The 20715-nt window shown below is 46.8% G+C and overlaps 1 protein-coding gene across 1 annotated transcript in view; it reads left to right on the forward strand.

The window, feature by feature from the left end:
- igf1ra (insulin-like growth factor 1a receptor) overlaps nt 1–20715 on the forward strand; it is a 221913-nt gene that overhangs the window by 161777 nt on the left and 39421 nt on the right. Inside the window, exons 5-10 of the mRNA XM_069902512.1 lie at nt 726–870; nt 5562–5776; nt 8463–8589; nt 12218–12456; nt 13990–14157; nt 15293–15494. Coding sequence (XP_069758613.1) covers nt 726–870; nt 5562–5776; nt 8463–8589; nt 12218–12456; nt 13990–14157; nt 15293–15494 — 1096 coding nt within the window. The remainder of the gene's footprint in view (nt 1–725; nt 871–5561; nt 5777–8462; nt 8590–12217; nt 12457–13989; nt 14158–15292; nt 15495–20715) is intronic.

Genomic DNA, 20715 nt, shown 5'->3' on the forward strand with positions numbered 1-20715 from the left:
CTGGCCCATGAGTCCATGCCACCCAATTAATCTACAACCCCTGATACGTTTTGAAGGGTGGAGGAAACCTGAGCACCCAGAGGAAACTCACGCAGACATGGGAAGAACGTACAAACTCCTTACAGACAGTGCCGGATTAGAACCCTGGTTGCTGACGCTGTGGTATTGTAGCACTAACCGTGCCGCCTTTGGCTTACTTCATTGCCAAGTCTCCTCATCAGTGCCAAATCTGAACAGTACATGGCCGGTATTGGAGCCCTAATGATGGCTATTTCTGTCAACACTCAAGCAGCAGATGGACAAAGGAACAGTGAGCATCTACAAGTCATTGACTGTTTCTCTCTCTGGATTCTGCCTGGCATATGCTGAGCTTTTGCCAGCGTTCTCTGTGGAAGAGATGTCGCTGAGGCCACTGAGGTATTTCTTTGCAAGTCTAAAGCAAGATGCCCCTATCACAGAAGGAGGGTGTTTGCAGCAGTCAGTTTCTCACAGGTCAATTGTTACTTGAAGGCTGGCCATACAGATATCCTGGACAAAGTTTGTATGTTCTTCCCATGTCTGCATGGGTTTCTTCTGGGTTCTCTGGTTCATCCCACCCTTCAAAACATACGGCAGTTGTAGTTGGGCAGCAAGGGCCGTGTTGCTGTGTTTTGCTATGTCTAAGGCTCTGTTGAAGAAATGTTTTAGTATACAGAATACTTCACCTTTGTTGTTCCCTCCATCAGATAACATTGCCACAGAGTTGGAGGCCAACCTCGGCAGAATTGAGACCATTACAGGATACCTGAAAATCCACCACTCCTATGCCCTGGTCTCACTTTCCTTCTTCAAGAGCCTGCGGCACATCAATGGAGAGGAACAGCTGGAAGGGTGAGTTGCCCCAAACACCACCAATCTTCTGCCAGCTGTGGCAATGTTTACTAGGACCATGGCACCTGTGGTGAGTGTCCAAGGTGTGAGCTCTAGCCCTCTTGGACTGACAAGTTGGCCACAGCTGGTGCATTAACTTGTGACCACACACCAGAAGGATGTCAAAGGAATGGAGAATAGGACATCTGCTGGAGAACTGCAGTGTCAAAGAGTCAGAATATAGCTGTGATAATCCCTGCCCTGGACTCATAAATAAATTTCCAGGGTATAGCTTAAGTAAGGTCAAACATCTTTATTACTTTGCAAAGCCTGAACACCCGTTGCAGCAAGTGGCACCACAAAGCAGCTACTCCTGCCCCAAGGGAGTCTCCCCTTGCCTCTAAGATACAGTGATATTTGTACATACAGAGTACATGACAGTTTGTTTGTCAGTTCTTGCAGTTTAAATTTAATTTATTATTTAAATTTAATTTTTTATCTCAATTTAAATTAAAACAAAAATTTAGACATACAGCATGGTAACAGGCCATTTTGGTCCACAAGCCTATGGTGTCAAATTACACCCAATTAACCTACATTCCTGGTACATTTCGAATGGTGGGAGGAAACTGGAGCAGCCGGGAAAACACACACAGACACGGGGAGAACGTACAAACTCCATATATATAACGCGGGATCCGAACCCCGGTCGCTGGCGCTGTAACGGCGTTGTGCTAACTGCTGCACCCACCACTTCTTCCTTCTTGTAAAGCAGAACCACTAATTTGATCAGATCTGCTGTGACCAGAAGGTCATCTTCATAAAACGGAGCATGGATATTGTGGCTGCACCTCAAAAGGTAGAAATCTGGTAGAGGAATGGCAAAAGTAAAGGAACTCAGAGATGGAAAGAAGTAAATATTTTTTGTGGCTGAGCATTTTATTTTCCCTTTGCTAATATTTATCTTGGTTTAAAAGTAAATTCCATCTTAATGTGTGGGCACACTAATTGCCAAAAAGTTAACCTTTGTGATCTGAAGTAAGTAAAAAACCTGTTAGAGTCAGGGGTGAGAGATTTACATCAGGACCATGAGGAAGGGCAGGCCACGCACTTCGAGTTGAATTGAATGGTTTTGGTCCTCTTGCTGTTTGCCTTCTCTCTCACCCTCCACCACTTTCTCATTCCCTCTCCCACACTCTCACTGTAAGGGGCACTGGACAATGTCACACAAAAAGCAAATTTGTCTAATTATTACATTTCCATTTTATTCTTCTTTGGCTTGGCTTCGCGGACGAAGATTTATGGAGGGGGTAAAAAGTCCACGTCAGCTGCAGGCTCGTTTGTGGCTGACAAGTCCGATGCGGGACAGGAAGACACGGTTGCAGCGGTTGCAGGGGAAGATTGGTTGGTTGGGGTTGGGTGTTGGGTTTTTCCTCCTTTGCCTTTTGTCAGTGAGGTGGGCTCTGCGGTCTTCTTCAAAGGAGGTTGCTGCCCGCCAAACTGTGAGGCGCCAAGATGCACGGTTTGAGGCGTTATTAGCCCACTGGCGGTGGTCAATGTGGCAGGCACCAAGAGATTTCTTTAGGCAGTCCTTGTACCTTTTCTTTGGTGCACCTCTGTCACGGTGGCCAGTGGAGAGCTCGCCATTTTATTACTTGACAACAAATAGTATCTGTTTTGACACTTCCCAATGGTCTCGAAAATGCACGGTGTCAGGAAGAACGATATTAACAATAGTTTAACTATGGAAATTTTTGATCGGACTGCACTTGGAGTACTCCACATGACCCAGTTGTGAAGGCTTTTGAAAGCCGCAGGAGTCTGGAGTGCTTGTATGCTTCATCTCGGCTTGTCAATCTGAAACTTAGCTGGAAGTTGTCGCCAGGAGGGGTTGCAATCCTGGTGGCGTCCATGAGTTTTTTTTTTGTTATTCAGGGCCAGTAACTGCTCCATCTCACAAATATGAAGGACGGTGTGTGCAGTTACTCCAGCTCTCCACAAAGGGATCTTGGTGGCTGAATTTATTCAGAGAATCCACCCACCTGATTTCTTGGAATTGCAGCGAGAGGAAGCAGTAGAAAGCAGTTCTATTTCATGAGGAGTTTGAGGAGATTCACCAAAGGCTTGCAAATTTCTACTGGTGTACCGTGGAGAATATCCTGACTGGTCGAATCACTGGTGTGGAGGCGCCAATGCAGAGGTCAGGAAAAGGCCAGTGCCATCACGGGCATTATTCTTCACTCCGTTAAGGACATGGATTAGAAGCTGTACTTGAAAAAAATAGCTCGTGTTATCAAGGACCCTCACCACCCAGATCAGAATTAGGTTCATGGTCGTGAACGTGTGTCACAAAATTTGTTGTTTTACAGCAACAGTGTTCGTTACAGGTGCAAAATTGCAATAAAGTTTGGTTCCGTATCTGCAATATTTAAAAACAAATAGTACAAAAAGAGAACAGAGTGAGGTAGTGACTGTGGTTCATTGTTCGCTCGGAAATGTGATCTTTCGTTCATCTTCCTTCCTGATGGTAGCAGCGAGGACAGGGCATGACCAGCAACGAGGTGGAACAGGAGCCTGAAGGCTCACATTCACTGTTCCAAAACCAGCCTTTTCTCCTCCACCACCACATTTCTGAATGGGCAGTGAAGCCATGGACGCGACCACACCTTTTCTCTGTTTTGCACTACTTTTTAAATCTTGCATTTACATAATCGTAAAATTGTAGTAATTTTGCACCTTGTACCACACAATCTGTTGCTGCAAAACAACAAATTTCGTGACACAACAAACCGGATTCTGAGAATCTGCGTTTGAGCCGAGGCAATAGAAAAATACGGAGTGAAACGCAAAAGTCTGCAGACTCTGTGATGGTATTAAAACACACACTGAAATGCTGGAGGGACTCGGTTGGTCTTGCAGCATCCATAAAAAGCAAAGATATATTGTTGACGTTTCAGATTTGAACCCTTCTTCGAGGAACAAGTGGAACACGGTGCTAATGCAGGCCATTGGATTTAGTGGACAGACAAAAACGGTCTTGGTGCGGTCGAGGTGGGGCTGAGGGACCCGTTTCTGTGCTGTAGAGCTCTGCAGCAGAGGCCAGGAGCATTTAAGTGGGACGCTGAGACAGCAGTTAGCCTGCAGGTCTGGGGTGGCAGAAGTTGCAGGGTTACACATGGCCAAGGACAGAGAGCTACAGTGGAAGATGGAAGAACACATTCAAGTGCAAGATTGATGACTTAAGTTAAGGTGGGATTTCCTCCCTGGCCTTAAGGAGGAATTTCCAGATATTTGAACAGTGCAGCGTGCTGTGAACAGATTTTTGGAAGCTCAGGGAGCCAGGTGCACTGGGAAAGGATGGGCTGAATGCACACTGTTTGGAGCTCAACTGTCCCCAGTGCCCGAGACTGTCTGTGATCCTCCCACAGGGTAACGCATCTTCCCAAGGTCAGAGCTTTCCGATGTATGTACTTGGCTAAGCCGCAGTCTGTGAGTCAGCTGTTCACTGCTGGAACATCTGGAGAGTTGTTGCAGGACCTGAGATATGGAGACATAAAGGAAATAACTGGTGGGGATTTCAGTCTCCTGGGCTATTGAACAGGCATTGTGCAGTGAGATTAGTGATCCATCACTGTCTGGTACGGAGGTGCCATTGCTCAGGACAAGAAAAAACTCCAGAGGGTTGTCACATCCTGCGACATCACAGGCACCAGACTTCACTTTATCGAGGACATCTACAAGAGGAGGTGTCTTAAGAAAAGTAGCCTCTATCCTCAAGGACCCCCACCTCCCAGGCCATGGCCTCTTCACTCTGCTACCATTAGGAACAAGGTAGAGGAATCTGAAGACAAGCACCCAGCGGCAACTGGATTTAGTGGACACTAAATCCAATTACCTTCCCCTCTGCCATCAGATTCCTGAATGACTAATGAACCACTGACATTGCCTTACTTTGTCTTTTTCGTGCCACTATTTTGTAAGGTTTATGGAGGGGGTAAAAGTCCACGTCAGCTGCAGGCTCGTTTGTGGCTTACAAGTCCGCGAAGCCAAGCCAAAGAAGGAAGATTTTGTAAGGTGGTTTATATCTAATGTTTGCACTTTGTTACTGCTCCAAAATGCTTGCCTTCATTTTGCCGATTCCTTGATGAAGGGCTGAAGCCTGAAACGTTGGTTATGCATCTTTGCTATACAAAGTATGATGTTTGACCAGCTGAGGTTTTTACTAACACAGCAGCTGACAGGAACTTACCACATTTCTAAGATTCTATGCTGAAGTGACTGATCAAGATTTGTCTGCCAGTGTCCGAGGAGCCAGATAACCCCAGTACAGGCAGTCCCCGGGTTCCGAACGTCCGACTTACTGACAGATCGTACTTACGAACGGGCTACACGCGGCTTCAGCCCTTCATCAGTTTGAGGAAGGAGAACACTGCCCGCCATTTTAAGGTGGATCACATTGTCTTCCTTGAATATTGACTCCAGTAATTTTATATGCATAGAAGGGTAAAATAAATACTAAGACAAACATTTGACTAACTAACACTAAATGTACCTGTTCCAACTTACCTGCAAAATCGACTTTAAGACAGATTTAGGAACGGAACTCATTCGTAACCCGGGGACTGCCTGTTCTCTGCATTTGACTGCCCTCTCCCTAAGAAGTGAGTGCCATCTGTTCCTTCATGATTGTCTTGCCTTGGTTCATTGGGCAGGAACTATTCTTTCTACGTGCTGGACAATCAGAATCTGCAGCAGTTGTGGGACTGGAATCGGCACAACCTTACCATCAAGCGAGGGAAGGTCTACTTTGCCTTCAACCCCAAGCTATGCGTGTCGGAGATCTATCACATGGTGGAGGTGGCTGGTGTGAAGGGACGGCAAGGCACTGCTGACATGGAACAAAGGACAAATGGGGACCGTGCTTCCTGTGAGTTTACTACTTGTGCAGTGTGCACAATGCTGTATTTGGGGTGGGAGAGGGTGTACGGAATACTGCGTGAAGGGCTGTGAGGGTATGCACTATATGTATGTGGGGGGTAAGTGGTTGAGTGTAATACTGTATGCAAGGTATGAGAGGGTGTGCTTAATACTATATGGAGTGGGAGTGGCTGTGTAATACTGTATGTGGGGTGGGAGTGGCTGTGTAATACTGTATGTGGAGTGGGAGAGGCTGTGTAATACTGTATGTGGGGTGGGAGAGGCTGTGTAATACTGTATATGGAGTGGGAGTGGCTGTGTAATACTGTATGTGGAGTGGGAGAGGCTGTGTAATACTGAATGTGGAGTGGGAGAGGCTGTGTAATACTGTATGTGGAGTGGGAGAGGCAGTGTAATACTGTATGTGGAGTGGGAGAGGCTGTGTAATACTGTATGTGGGGTGGGAGAGGCTGTGTAATACTGTATGTGGAGTGGGAGAGGCTGTGTAATACTGTATGTGGAGTGGGAGTGGTTGTGTAATACTGAATGTGGAGTGGGAGAGGCTGTGTAATACTGTATGTGGAGTGGGAGAGGCAGTGTAATACTGTATGTGGAGTGGGAGAGGCTGTGTAATACTGTATGTGGGGTGGGAGAGGCTGTGTAATACTGTATGTGGAGTGGGAGAGGCTGTGTAATACTGTGTGTGGAGTGGGAGTGGTTGTGTAATACTGTATGTGGAGTGGGAGAGGCTGTGTAATACTGTATGTGGGGTGGGAGAGGCTGTGTAATACTGTATGTAGAGTGGGAGAGGCTGTGTAATAGTGTATGTGGAGTGGGAGTGGCTGTAATACTGTATGTGGGGTGGGAGAGGCTGTGTAATACTGTATGTGGGGTGGGAGAGGCTGTGTAATACTGTATGTGGAGTGGGAGAGGCTGTGTAATACTGTATGTGGAGTGGGAGTGGCTGTGTAATACTGTATGTGGAGTGGGAGAGGCTGTGTAATACTGTATGTGGGGTGGGAGAGGCTGTGTAATACTGTATGTAGAGTGGGAGAGGCTGTGTAATAGTGTATGTGGAGTGGGAGTGGCTGTGTAATACTGTATGTGGGGTGGGAGAGGCTGTGTAATAGTGTATGTGGAGTGGGAGAGGCTGTGTAATACTGTATGTGGAGTGGGAGAGGCTGTGTAATAGTGTATGTGGGGTGGGAGTGGCTGTGTAATACTATATGTGGAGTGGGAGTGGCTGTGTAATACTGTATGTGGGGTGGGAGAGGCTGTGTAATACTGTATGTGGAGTGGGAGAGGCTGTGTAGTACTGTATATGGAGTGGGAGTGGCTGTGTAATTGTGTATGTGGAGTGGGAGAGGCTGTGTAATACTGTATGTGGGGTGGGAGAGGCTGTGTAATACTGTATGTGGAGTGGGAGAGGCTGTGTAGTACTGTATATGGAGTGGGAGTGGCTGTGTAATAGTGTATGTGGAGTGGGAGTGGCTGTGTAATACTGTATGTGGGGTGGGAGAGGCTGTGTAATAGTGTATGTGGAGTGGGAGTGGCTGTGTAATACTGTATGTGGAGTGGGAGAGGCTGTGTAATACTGTATGTGGAGTGGGAGTGGCTGTGTAATACTGTATGTGGAGTGGGAGAGGCTGTGTAATACTGTATGTAGAGTGGGAGAGGCTGTGTAATACTGTATGTGGAGTGGGAGTGGCTGTGTAATACTGTATGTGGGGTGGGAGAGGCTGTGTAATAGTGTATGTGGAGTGGGAGTGGCTGTGTAATAGTGTATGTGGAGTGGGAGTGGCTGTGTAATAGTGTATGTGGAGTGGGAGTGGCTGTGTAATACTGTATGTGGAGTGGGAGAGGCTGTGTAATACTGTATGTGGGGTGGGAGAGGCTGTGTAATACTGTATGTGGAGTGGGAGAGACTGTGTAATACTGTATGTGGAGTGGGAGAGGCTGTGTAATATTGTATGTGAGGTGGGAGTGGCTGTGTAACACTGTACGTGGGGTGTGAGAGGCTGCGTAATACTGTACGTGGGGTGGGAGAGGCTGCGTAATACTGTATGTGGAGTGGGAGTGGCTGTAATACTGTACGTGGGGTGTGAGAGGCTGCATAATACTGTATGTGGGGTGGGAGAGGCTGTGTAATACTGTATGTGGGGTGGGAGTGGCTGTGTAATACTGTACGTGGGGTGTGAGAGCCTGCGTAATACTGTATGTGGGGTGGGAGAGGCTGTGTAATACTGTATGTGGAGTGTATGAGGGGTGTAAAATATCCAATTATTTTCATTGTTCCAAAACAATAGTTATGTTACTATCCTCTCCCTCTTTGCATATGTGACTGAGACATTATCAGTCTCCATCAAAGGGCATTTTCTATGTCTGGATCTGGTGGGGTCATTGATTGCTGTCATTAGTCATCACTGCACTGTCTGTCGGACCTTGGGGGTCAAACATGGTTGGTGGTCAGTGAGCTAGGGGCATGGTCTCTGTCTGCACATGTCAAAGTTTGAACAAACTGAAATAAATGAATAAATTTCATAACCGTTGGGCTGGTGAGTGGAATACCATGGCTATGGTGAATCAACCGAGTCCCAGGAGGAGTTCAGATGCTAGAGTGATTGCCCCAGTCTGAATGTTTAAATTTAAAACAAGCTCTTTTGCTGTTCAAATGGATTTGTTTCATCTCCTATCAGGTGAAAGCCACATCTTGAAATTCACAAGCAATTCCACCGCAAAAAACAGGATAATACTGAAGTGGGAACATTATCGCCCTCCAGATTATAGGGATCTCATCAGTTTCATCGTGTACTACAAGGAAGCGTGAGTACTCCTGGTTACTGGTTCCATGCAGAACAGTGCCCTCAGCAGATTGAATTAGTCAAGGAATGAAACCTTTGTGGTTTAATGCTGCAGACTGGGAGTTCATAATTTGCAGCCAGTATTCATTTTGTAGCTGGGCAGGTAGTGGGTGGGAACATTGCCACAAGATATAGTGGATTACTTCCTTGTGGTTTTTTAAGGTGGAAGTTTATCACTCTAAACCAGATCTGAATAGTCAACTCTCCTGCCTACCTTATTAGTCTAGCAGATCATTAAGTCAAGTCTATTGTTATCTGATTGTACGTCTTTTTGGCTTGGCTTCGCGGACGAAGATTTATGGAGGGGTAATGTCAAAAATGTACAAGTACAAACTGACAAAACAGCGTTCGCCAGTCCCCGGTGCAAAACATGCAGACACACAAACAGACATAACACATGCATACAGATAAACGATACACATGCAAGACAAGTATAATACCTATAAAAATAAATATTTTGTACAAATCCGCGTCTCGGATGGTCAGTGTGAGCAGTTCCTTTGGTCGTTCAGCATTCTCTTTGCCTGTGGGAAGAAACTGTATCAGCTGGCTCTGATACTCCTGAAGTAGTTAAGGAGCTACTCCTGAAGGTCTTAAATGCAGAGGGCTTCCTGATCTTATCGAGGGGTTTCCATCTGGAGCTCAGGTTGCCGATAGTTTGGACCGGAGTCTCTGCGGGAGGCTAATCCACAGAAATTCAGTGACTCTCCTATTGTTGGGACACTGGGCAATGCTCATGGTGACTCTTTGTTTACCTTGCAACTCACAAAAGTTGAAGTACATAAAGAATATTACACTTTTAACATGTTATTTCGTGACTATAAAAGGAACCTTTGTAATCAGGTAGGAGAGTCGTTACAAATGGCCACCTCTCTGCAAATGGAAGGACAAAAATCGGTGCAAGTCCTGGCAGAATTAGCCAGCTCCAAACTGCAGGGCAGCTGGACTTCCTTGGTGCCACTGGGAAAGTGCCGTGTACCTCAGTGATAACGAGGGTGAGCAAGGCCAACAGATAGAGACTCTAGGGATTGAAGGATACACTGTAAATGCCTGTTGTATAGGGCAACCCGAAACTTAAAATTTCACCTTAAAAATCAGGATTGTCCTATACAAAGAGTCTAAAATTCTTTCCTTGACGATGAAGTCTCAACACCGCTGCCATTTCCATCTTCCCACCAGCTCCAACAAAATCTCGCGCATGTCCTGTTAGTTATCAGCGAAGTCTCAGTGCGGCTCTGTGTGGTCCATTTGCTCAGGCCAACTGCTGTCGGCTCTGCACAGGCTTTAAACGTCCTGTTACAGGAACTGACAGTGGTTAATTTTAAAATATCCAAATAAAAGTTAAACCTTTAAATGATCATTTGTTATTAAAAAATTTGATTTTGTGGCAGCGCACATCTCTCGTGGCGAACCGGCCCCCATTTGTATTGCCACGCCGGCAGCGTAGCCGCGGGAAGATGGCGCCGTCAGGAGTATCTCAGTGTCTTGTGACTCAGGCCACAGCGCGCGACTCGGGCAACGTGATGACATCACTGCCCACGTTCCCTTAAAGGGCGTGCGCCAAGTTAAAATAAATCGGTTCAACTGAAACCCCTTAGCGTCCTGTGGTGTGTTTCAGAGTTGGTAGCTACCGCTATAATTTGCTTTTTTATCAGCACGCATTAGTCAACAGTGAGGGCCTGATTTGGGGATAGTCTTATCCAAAGGGTATCGCTGAAAACCACCATTTTAGGTAGAAATTCTGGGGACATCCTGTACAACAGCTAAAAACCTGCTGGATTGCAGGAAAATACGTGCTTGGAAGGGGCGGTCAGTTGCCATGGTGAAATGAGGTGCGCTTCTGAGGTGTTGTGGAAAGTTTTGGGCAGGTACTTTGTGTCAGAGTTTACGTGTAACAACCTGTCTGGACCTACTGTTCTTGAAGTGGGTCCTGGGTAATCTGCACGAAGGAATTCCTTCCCTCATCAGCCTCCGCTCTCTCCGAAATCCAAGCTTCACTTTGGCTGCTGCTGCTCGGTCCTCTTGTACTTTCCCCAAAGCTGTGGGACTTGATTATTGACAGTTTCCGATCTCATTGCTGGAGACTAGACCTCGTACTGAAATCAGGAGTATCTCACACTAAGCACCCAGTACATGTGTAATGTAAGATTCAAGGTTCCGTTATTGTCATGTAATAAAACAGGTGCAATATTACACAACATTTGCTTTAGCCTGTCGTAACGCTGACAGATTTCCCATCAGCCACGCCAGGCGCCTCTCACAGTCAGAGAAAGAAGCAAAAGAGAATTCCCCCACCCCCAGCCAATGTGACCAAGTGCCCATGGATTCCTGCAGCCACACAGCCTTCAGTCCAAACCATCGGCAACCTGAGTTCCAGATTCAAACCTCTGACGTGATCAGGAAGTCTTCAGTGTCCTTGGCAACCTCTCAACATCCTGGTTCCATACCTGGTGCCCCTTCAGCCAGTCTCCAGCAGTCCACAGCCTGATGCCTTTGACGGCAGTCACCAGCAGCCTGTGTAGGTTCCTAGTCTTGAGGCCCACCGCCTGTGTGTTCCTCAGCTGCAGAGCCCCTCGCTAGTCCATCACCGTGATCACCATCTCCTCCTCAAATTGGGGGGGGGGGGGGGGGGGGGGGAGGGAGGGAGGGTATGGTCTGCGCCAGTTCCTCTGCTTCCTTGTACTTTAAGGCTGCTGCATTCTTGGGGCCAGACCTTACAGTCGCAGGATATTAAAATAATCTATCATCGGCTCATTTAACAAGCCATTTGAAGCTTGGATGGAGTCTTTGGTGTTGGACTGGGCAGTAGGGCCCTGCAGAGGAGTGCTGTCTTCTCCTCTCCTCACTCTCCATTACAGCAACGGTGCCATTTATTATTCAGATGATGTACTTCAAGCACACACATGCCAATCCCCCACTACAGCCTCCCTCCCAGATGGTCTGCCATGGTGCATTCAATCCTTGACGACTCAGAAGTTTATTGATTTTCTTTTGTCATTACTTTAAATCTGATCTACCAATTCACCAACATTTGGAAAGAGCAAGTTTTTATTGACTTTGTCTAAACCCTTTATGATTTTAAAGACTGTCCATGTGACTCAGTGTCTCACCTCTGACCCTCTCTTTGGCCCCATGTGCTAAACCTTCACTCCCTTCCCGAATGCCAAGTATTCTTCAGAAATGGGTCACTTAGTCTCCACCCAGCACAGAAGTGGCAAAATAGTGTTCCATGGCCTGTTGCATTGGGCCTTGTGCATCTGTCTCTCTTTCACACGCAGGCGCTCTCCAGTCGAGGTTGCTGGCAGGTAAATCAGGGTAAGTAATTGTATCTATTTCTCTTCCCACTCATCCTGGCCCCAGATCTCAAACACACACGCACCTGCAACTAACTACAATGCACCCACCAGGTGCAGACACAGCATGCCAGACCAATGCAATGGAAGGTGATGGACAAGTTCAGAGCCTTGCTACCTCATGCCATGTGATGTCCATGTTTGAGCAAGGCAAATGGAAGCAACCAATGGATGGAACCATGGCTGCTGTTGAGATTTGCCCTGCTTGTGATGCTTGTGTTTTGTCTTCCCTTGAAGGCCCTTTCAGAACATGACCGAGTACGATGGGCAGGATGCATGTGGCTCCAATAGCTGGAGCATGGTGGACGTTGACCTTCCCCAGAGCAAGAGTCAAGAGCCAGGGGTGTACCTGTCAAACTTAAAGCCCTGGACTCAGTACGCCATTTTTGTCAAGGCAATCACCCTCGCCACCTCTGAAGATGGTCGTAACTATGGGGCAAAGAGTGAAATCATCTACATCAAGACAAACGCCTCGGGTAATGAACTGGTCTTGATATACACTGTAACTCCTCTTTATTCCCAGTAAGAAACAATCTGCTGGGGGTTTTCTCTCCCGCTGTGGGGATCTGTGATACCATTCGGAAATAGGATGAAAGTTGCACTTGCGATCTTTCAGGTCTATTAGAGGATGGAAAAGGCTGCAGGGTTCAGCAGAGCATGATGAATGTTGGGACAGATGGGATGACACTGCCAAAAGATTTCCTTCTGTGTTAAATAAGTACCGCTCATCTTCTGTGAGGCAGCACAGTGTTAGTGTTTGGAGAGCCACTGCCTCACTCCTCAGCAGCCCAGGTTGAATCAGATGCTGTCCATGTGGAGTTTGCATGTATCTGCTGTGATCCGTTGGGTTTCTCCTGGCTGCTTTATTCACATCTCAAAGCCGTGCAGATATTGGCATGTAGGAGAGAGGTAGAATCTGAGGAGAGTTGATGGGAGGTAACAATGAAACAGGGTTGGTGTAATAGAGTTTGATGCGGAGTGCCATCTTGCTCCGTGGTCATGGGAAATGATAGAGCATCCCCCTGGGCTTGTCCTACACTCAACAAAATCAAGGCCGATCCTCTCCTTTGTTCACTTGCCCTCTCGTTGCACATTCTTTCAAATTAAATTTTTTAAAAATTTAGATGCACAACATAGAAAAGGGCCCTTTTGGGCCCACGAGCCCGTGCCACCCAATTACACCCAACTGACCTCCAACCCCTAGTAGGTTTTTGAATGGTGGGAGGAAACTGGAGGCCTTGAGGAAAATGCAAACTCTTACAGACAGTGCCAGATTTAAACCCCGGTCCTGATTGCTGGCGCTGTAACGGCATTACGCAAATTGTGCCTTGCGTTAACTTGAACATGCACCATCTAAAGCATTGAGATAAAGAATTTTAATGCCTTCCAACTCTCAGGAACAATTCCTCAAAACTTTACATCCACATCCAGTCTAAGAACATCCAGCTTAAAGTATTTCAGTAACATCACCTCTCCTCCAGCCCCCAGTGAGCATCGACCTCCTTGTTTGAAAATCCATCTGGTCATCTGTTGCTCTAAGGCATTTCCCTCCGTAGTGTTCAGGGTAGTGTTGCCGTTGTCTGACCAGGACACTACAGTCTGCACAAAGTCTCCTGAGAGAGCCTCATGTTTGACAGACTGCCACATTAATGCCAAGTAGCCTAATTCGTTATGTCATTGGAAAATGGATGTTGCCTTTAAACCAGCCGTTTTTAACTTTTTTTGGCTATCGTCACCCCCCCTCCCCCTCTCCAGGACTCTGCTCAAAGTTTATGAGCCCCCTTCCCTGGTGAAGCAGCTTTGATTTCTTCTGTACTTCTCTCCCTACCAACTACTTAAAAATATTGATGTAACGCAAGGTTAAAAGGAAACAAGGCTTTTAAACTTAAATGTGCTGTGAGAATGGCTGCTCTCGACCACACGGGCAATGGGTTGCAGGCCAACGTGTGCTTGGAGTAGTTATGGTGTTGCTTCTGGTACTGAATGGTTTTGCCATGATTTCTCCCCAGCACCGTCTGTTCCCCTAGATGTGGTGTCGGTCTCTAATTCCTCGTCGCAGCTTGTGGTGAAGTGGAAGCCGCCCGCCTTTTCCAACGGGAACATCACCTACTACCTGGTACGATGGCAGCAGCAGCTTGAGGACGCCGAGCTTTACAAACACGACTACTGTCACAAAGGTGAGCAGTGCCGTTGCTTCCCCGTGCTCCCGTCCCCAGTCGAGGTTAGGAGATGTCAGAGTCCTTTGGTGCAAGAGAAAGCGAGAATGCTTAGAATACTCCACAGGTAAGGCAGCGTCTGTGGAGAAAGCTTTTCAAGTCCCTCAGATGACTTGAAGCACAAATTTGGTTTCTCTCCATGAATGCTGCCTGTTCTCCTGAGTGTTCCCAGCACCTCCTGCTTTTGGTTCCGATTTCTGGCAGCTGTGTGTTTATTGCCTGAACTATCGCAAAACCCATTTGTCCCTGCTGGTCTCGCCATGTTTCTGAAGTGACGCAGATCTCCAGCTGTTAACTTTGTACTTGTGAAGCCTCCTTGTCCTGCAGAGGTGGTGGTATCTGGTGTTTGCTCCAATATAGATCTAGAGGAAATATTCTCCTGGTTTTCTTTTCTGGTTCCAGGGGACTTGTGGGTAAGTTCCCAGAGAAGGGACCACATACCTGGTGGACCTAAGGCACCCACCATGGCCCACCGAGTCTAGGCCCATTTTATTCTCCCTGTTGCCCATTGACGGGGAGAAGGAGCAAGCTTCACTCAGACAGTGCCCAAGGTCAGCATTGAACTACAGCGTTGGGCACAACTTCACCAGTCTCTCTCCTCTCTGCTCAGTGTTGGTGAAGTGGATTCATTTTCCCCACACACCATTGGTACACTAAATCCATGGAATGAGCCATCTGTGCCAAACAGGCCAGTGTGTGGGTTCACAAGAACACAAGAGTCAGCCATCTGGCCCATCGAGCCTGTGCTGCCACAGAGCATAACAGCATAGAAAACAGGCCATTCGACCTTTCTGGTCTGTGCCGACCAATCAAACTGGCTAGTCCCACTGACCTGCTCTCATTCCATAACCCTGCCCATTGAACCTGGTTATGGAGACCAAGAGCAGCCTCAGCAGTCTACATGATCTCCTCAAAAGGCCAGCTGCGTGGCAGCACAACCCTAGCTGTGAACCACCGCTCCATCCCCCTTGGATGATGTGACCTGATCTTACCAAGCAGAACAAGGGTGGCTGAATGGGGTGGGAGCTTCCTTGTCAGGTGCGTCCATTGTGTGGGATGCAGTCGTTTTTGTTCAATGCTTCTGTCCCATTTCCAGGTCTGAAGCTGCCCACCCGGATTTCGGCCACTGGCACCATTGACCTGGATGGTGATGATGACTCCAAGCATTCGGATAAAAGAGGTCAAGGCCAGTGGTGTGCTTGCCCAAAGACCCAAGCTGAGATCAACGCAGAAGCTGAGGAAGTCATGTTTCAGAAATCGTTTGAGAATTTTCTGCACAACTCCATCTTCATGCCCAGGTATTTGAGCACTTCACTGCAGCCTGACTTTGCAGCAGTCCTTGTCCAGGGGTTCAAACTTGTTGCGAGAGAGTCAAGTTTATGTAGGGTGTTTCCCCACCACTTCCCATTTAATTTAGACATACAGTACAGTAACAGACCCTTCTGTGCCGCCCAATTGACCTACAACACCCCCTCCCCTGTTATTTATTTGAAGGGTGGGAGGAAACCGGAGCCACGGAGGGCACCCAGGTAGACAAGGGGAGAATGTACAAACTCCTTACAGACAGCGGAGGATTCAAATCCCGGTCCCAGCCGCTGGCACTGTAACAGCATTGTATGAACCACTACACTAACCGTGCTGCCCTCTGGGAAGTTGGTGGCATTTTCCAGAAGGATGATCAAAGTGGACCCCAAGCCCTCCAAGCGGCAGCGCAGGGATGTGTGGTGGGCAGTGAGGAAGACCTTCTCCTCCAGTTTGGAGTCTTTGAGATGTTTCTCCTGGGGAGGGGTTGCTGGGAAAAGGGGGCGCATTTCCTGACAGCAGCATGGTTGGATGGGCAGTGACCTTGACGTGCTCGTTCTTCAGCCAGACAGCTCGTTGTGTCCTCTGGCCTGTCTTTGGTCCCTTCCACTGCCACAGCCCAGGTGTATGTATTCCCTATTCACCCACCCCCAAGTTTTCCAGGGTGTAGCCCCTTCATCCCCACAGGGTTTAGCATAGCTTTCTACCCGAGCACTGAGTGGCAGCAGCCTGCAGGCATTGGGGTTCACTGCTCTGAGTTCCAGCATCCTTAGGATGAGGCAGATACAGGCTCTAGGAAGGTCCAGTTCAACAAGGAAGCTCAGTTATAATCTGCTCTCTGAAATCGATCACTCTCTATTTCACTGCCCAGCATGCAGAAATGGAAGGATAAATCTTGGCAGAGGGATGGGAGGGAAGCATAGGATATTAATGGATGACACCTTGTTAACAATCAAGTTGAAGAAACTAACTGTAGAATTTATTGTTCTTTCATTAAAAAAAAATGCTTGCAGGAGAGCTATTAAATTGCTTGTCTGAGGCAGGACTCTGCCAATCATTCCCAGGCAGTGCAGTGTTGCCAATACAGGATATCCATCAGAGAGGGAGAAGGATCCTTTGCCAAGTCAGTCTAGATTGGAATGGGTTCATATCCTGCATTGGGTCACCCTGACCCTGTGCCAGTCCCTCTCTGTAAACAGGTTGTTTAAAAACAAAAATGTTAATTGAACGATACTGACGTGCAGCCCAACAGCTTAGACGTGGGCAAAAGTGTGGAGTTTGCGGCTGTGAAAGCAAGGTTGTTGGGTGTATTTAAAGCAGAGGTTGACAGGTAGTTAAGTCAAGTTTATTGTCATCTGATGGTACAAGTACAACCCGACAAAACAGTGTTCTCCGGTCCTCGGTGCAAAACACACAGACACACAACCAGACATAAGACACATACAGACAAACAATACATAAGCAGGACAAGTCTTTTATCGATACAAGTAAATAAATAAATATTGTTTTGTACATATGAGAGTCTTGGATGAGAAGTTCCTTTGGTTGTACAGCGTTTTCACTGCCCGTGGGAAGAAGCTGTTTCTCAGCCTGGTGGTACTGGCTCTGATAGGCATTTGTTTAGACAGGGCATGAAGGGTTACGAGGAGAAGGCCGGGGAGTGGGGCTGAGTGGGCCGATCAATTAGCTCATGATTAGAGTGGCGGAGCAGACACAACGGACCCTATATCTTGTGATATCTCGTGAGATGCAGTTCGGGCTGTGACGATTGGATGGTCTCTACTGACAGCTCTCATGAAGGAAGAGGTTCAGTTTTCAAACAGTGTCATTAAACTAAGTGCTTTGTGTCATTCTGAGAGTAAGGAAGTTCTGCAGCCAATTTGTGCAAACGTCTTGAAGGAAAACCAATGATTTTGCAGGGTTTTATGCATGAAAACAAACACCACCAGGTTCAAGGACACTTCCCTCCCTGTACTCATCAAAGGACTGAATGGACCTTTCTCTTGTAAAGTGACACCACCCTTGCACTGTTTTAACTGAACCTTCTCTCTGTAACGCCGTGCTCTGCACTTTTACCATGTACCCAAATTCGTTTGTTTATCATCTGACAAAAGGCAAAGGAGGAAAAACCCAACCCCAACCCACCAATTTTCCCTTGTAACCGCTGCAACCGTGTCTGCCTGTCCCGCATCGGACTTGTCAGCCACAAACGAGCCTGCAGCTGACGTGGACATTTACCCCCTCCATAAATCTTCGTCCGCGAAGCCAAGCCAAAGAAGAATAGTATAACCTGATGAAACAGCGTTCTCCTGTCCACAGTGTAAACGAGTGCAAACATGCATACAAAAGGTACTTGTGTGCGGAACCTATACACGTCTTATATAAAAAATAAATATTATTAATGAATAAAGTCACAGAGAATTGTTTTAGCAGTCATTCGACAGTCTTGCTGCCCGTGGGAAGAAGCTGTTTCTCAGCCTGTTGGTTCTGGCTCTAATACGTCTGGTCCTCTTTCTCATCGGTAGTAGCTGGAAGATGCTGTGTTGTAGGGGTCCTCTTTAAACAACGAACGACACAAGTATTCACCACGTTCAAAAGTAGTTACCCCCTAAATTTTATGGGAAAAATTGATCAAAAAACCCGATTATTACCCAAGTATATATGGTGTATGTTCATTGAGACTACTAAAATGTCTCTCTGTACTTTCTCCATTGTAAGCAAGATATTTTTAATTGGGAAGCTGCAATATTCTTCAACTCGGATGAATTTCTATTAATTCTAGTCGGAGACGAGACCGATGGCAGTGTTCCCACAACAGAGCAATGTAATTGAATCATCTGAACTGTGCTCTTTAAATCCTCCTGCAACAATGTTGTTTGCCTTGCTAATTGATTACCGTGCCTGCACATTGACTTGTATCCATATGAGGAGCGTTTGACAGCTCTTGGTTTGCACTCATTGGAATTTAGGAGAATGAGGGGGGAGTTCATTGGAACATTTTGAATGTTAAAAGACATGGACCGAGTCCATGACGGTGGGAGAGTCTTGGACAAGAGGGCACAACTTCAGGATGGAAGGCCATCACTTAGAACAGAGATGTGTTGGAATTTCTTCAGCTAGAGGGTGGTAAATCTGTGGAATTTGTTGCCACAGCTGGTTGTGGAGGCCAGGTCATTGGATGTATTTAAGGCAGAGATTAATAGATCTTGATTAGCCAGGGCATCAAAAGTTAGGGGCAGAAGGCCAGGCAGTGGGGCTGAGTGGGGAAATGGATCAGCTCATGGTTAAATGGTGGGACAGACTCGATGGGCTGAATAGCCTATTACTGCTCCTATGTGTTATAGAATGGAAGAACACCAAGATCCTTCTGAGCAACGTTACCATCTCTCACCATTTTCAAAATCATTCCATCTTTCTATTGATTTCCAACAAATTGGAGGGCCCAGAATTTTTCACATTGTATTCCATCTGCTATGTCTTTGTGTCTTCACTGAACTGCTTCACGTTCTCTGAATCCGTTCACTATCGTCCTTGGGATCCACACTATGCACGCTGCCATCTATCTCTGCATCAGAAAAGTTGGACGTTTTATACTTGATCGTCTCATCCAAATTCTTGCCATGGGTTTTGAGCAGCTGAGGCCCTGGCACTCATCCTGGAGGCTTTCCACTAATCACAGCCTTGCAAACGTGCAATTAAGGATTTGCTTTAATCAGCCCTCGATATTATATGAACTCAGCCTGCACCATCACAGGCACCAGTCTTCACTCCATCGAGGACATCTACAAGAGGTGGTGTCTTAAGAAAGCAGCCTCTATCTTCAAAGGCCCCCACCACCCAGGCCACGCCCTCTTCACTCTGCTACCATCGGGAAAAGGATGCAGGAACCTAAAGACGAGCATTCAGTGGGACAAGGACAGTTTCTTCCCCTCTACCATCATTTTTCTGAATGGACAGTGAATCACAGACACTGCCTTACTTCCTCCTATTTTCTTGCACTTTATTATTGAAATGGAATTAATAGCAATATTTGTACTGCAATGCTGTGCAAAACAAGAATTTTGTGACATGTTCATGACAAATTCTGATTCAATGTGCTTCCCATATCCTTCAATTCCCCTACGATGTAGAAATCTATCCACCCTTGCCTTAAATATATTTACTGAGGTCGCCTGCACTGCTTCAATGGGCGGTGAACTCCACAGATTCACCACTCTCTGGGGAAAGCAGTTGCTCCTCATCTCCATCTTGAATCTACTCCCCTGGATCTTGAGGTGATGTCCCCGAGTTCTGGTCTCCCCCACCAATGGGAAAAAAACAAGTCTGTAAAGATTCCGATAGAGACTCAGATTAATTGACATCTCATAGTCACCTACGTGTCCTCTTCACAAAGTTCACTCCTGGTGTGGAGGGATTTGTTTCTCATCTTGACTCAATATGCAGTTGCTAAATTTTAATGTTACCATTTTTTCATTGGAGCTGCACGGTGGTGCTGGTGGGGTTGATGTGTATCTGTGTGAGAGACCAGGTGATGTTGGATATGGCTAAGAAACATTTAACCATTGAGCTTGTTTGCTGACAAGTGCGGGTTTGTTATCTCAGCAGCAGTGCTGTTTTCGGCCATGTGGCTACTCGTAACATGTTTAAGCTCCCTGTATTTTGTGCTACCTCGCTGTGTAACAAAGGGGATGCTACATTACTTAAGGTGGGATGTGAGTGGGAAGGGAAGGTTGAGAATCACTGCTCTAGACCCAATTGTTACAGAAATATTTTGCGTGAGAAAAATTGTCATTGGTCCATTTCCTTTGGAGTTGTGAAACCGTGCACATAACGAGTCAATGAGGTCCGATTAAAACAGTGGTTTTCAAACTTTTTCTTTCCACTCACATGCCACCTTAAGCAATCCCTTACTAATCACAGAGCACCTATGGCGTAGGGATAAGGTGGTATATGTAGTGGTGACCAGCCTGTCTGTTCTCTGGGTTCGAGGTGATTGATAGGTATTGGCGTCGGAACACAGAAGAGCTCACCTCTTCCATGTTGTTCCAACGGATCTCCTGCATTCACCTGGTAATTTTAATACTTTCCTCAAAAGAAGACGCCTCCAGAGCTGTGCTTGGAGGATTTGCAGAGTTCAGCCCCCAAAGGAGAGGGAGCAGGGTTTCAACCCATGTCCTTCAAACTCAGAAGGCTGAAAACCTTTGCGTTTTAAATTTA

Source organism: Narcine bancroftii, chromosome 11, assembly GCF_036971445.1.
Source record: "Narcine bancroftii isolate sNarBan1 chromosome 11, sNarBan1.hap1, whole genome shotgun sequence".
NCBI classification, from domain to species: domain Eukaryota; kingdom Metazoa; phylum Chordata; class Chondrichthyes; order Torpediniformes; family Narcinidae; genus Narcine; species Narcine bancroftii.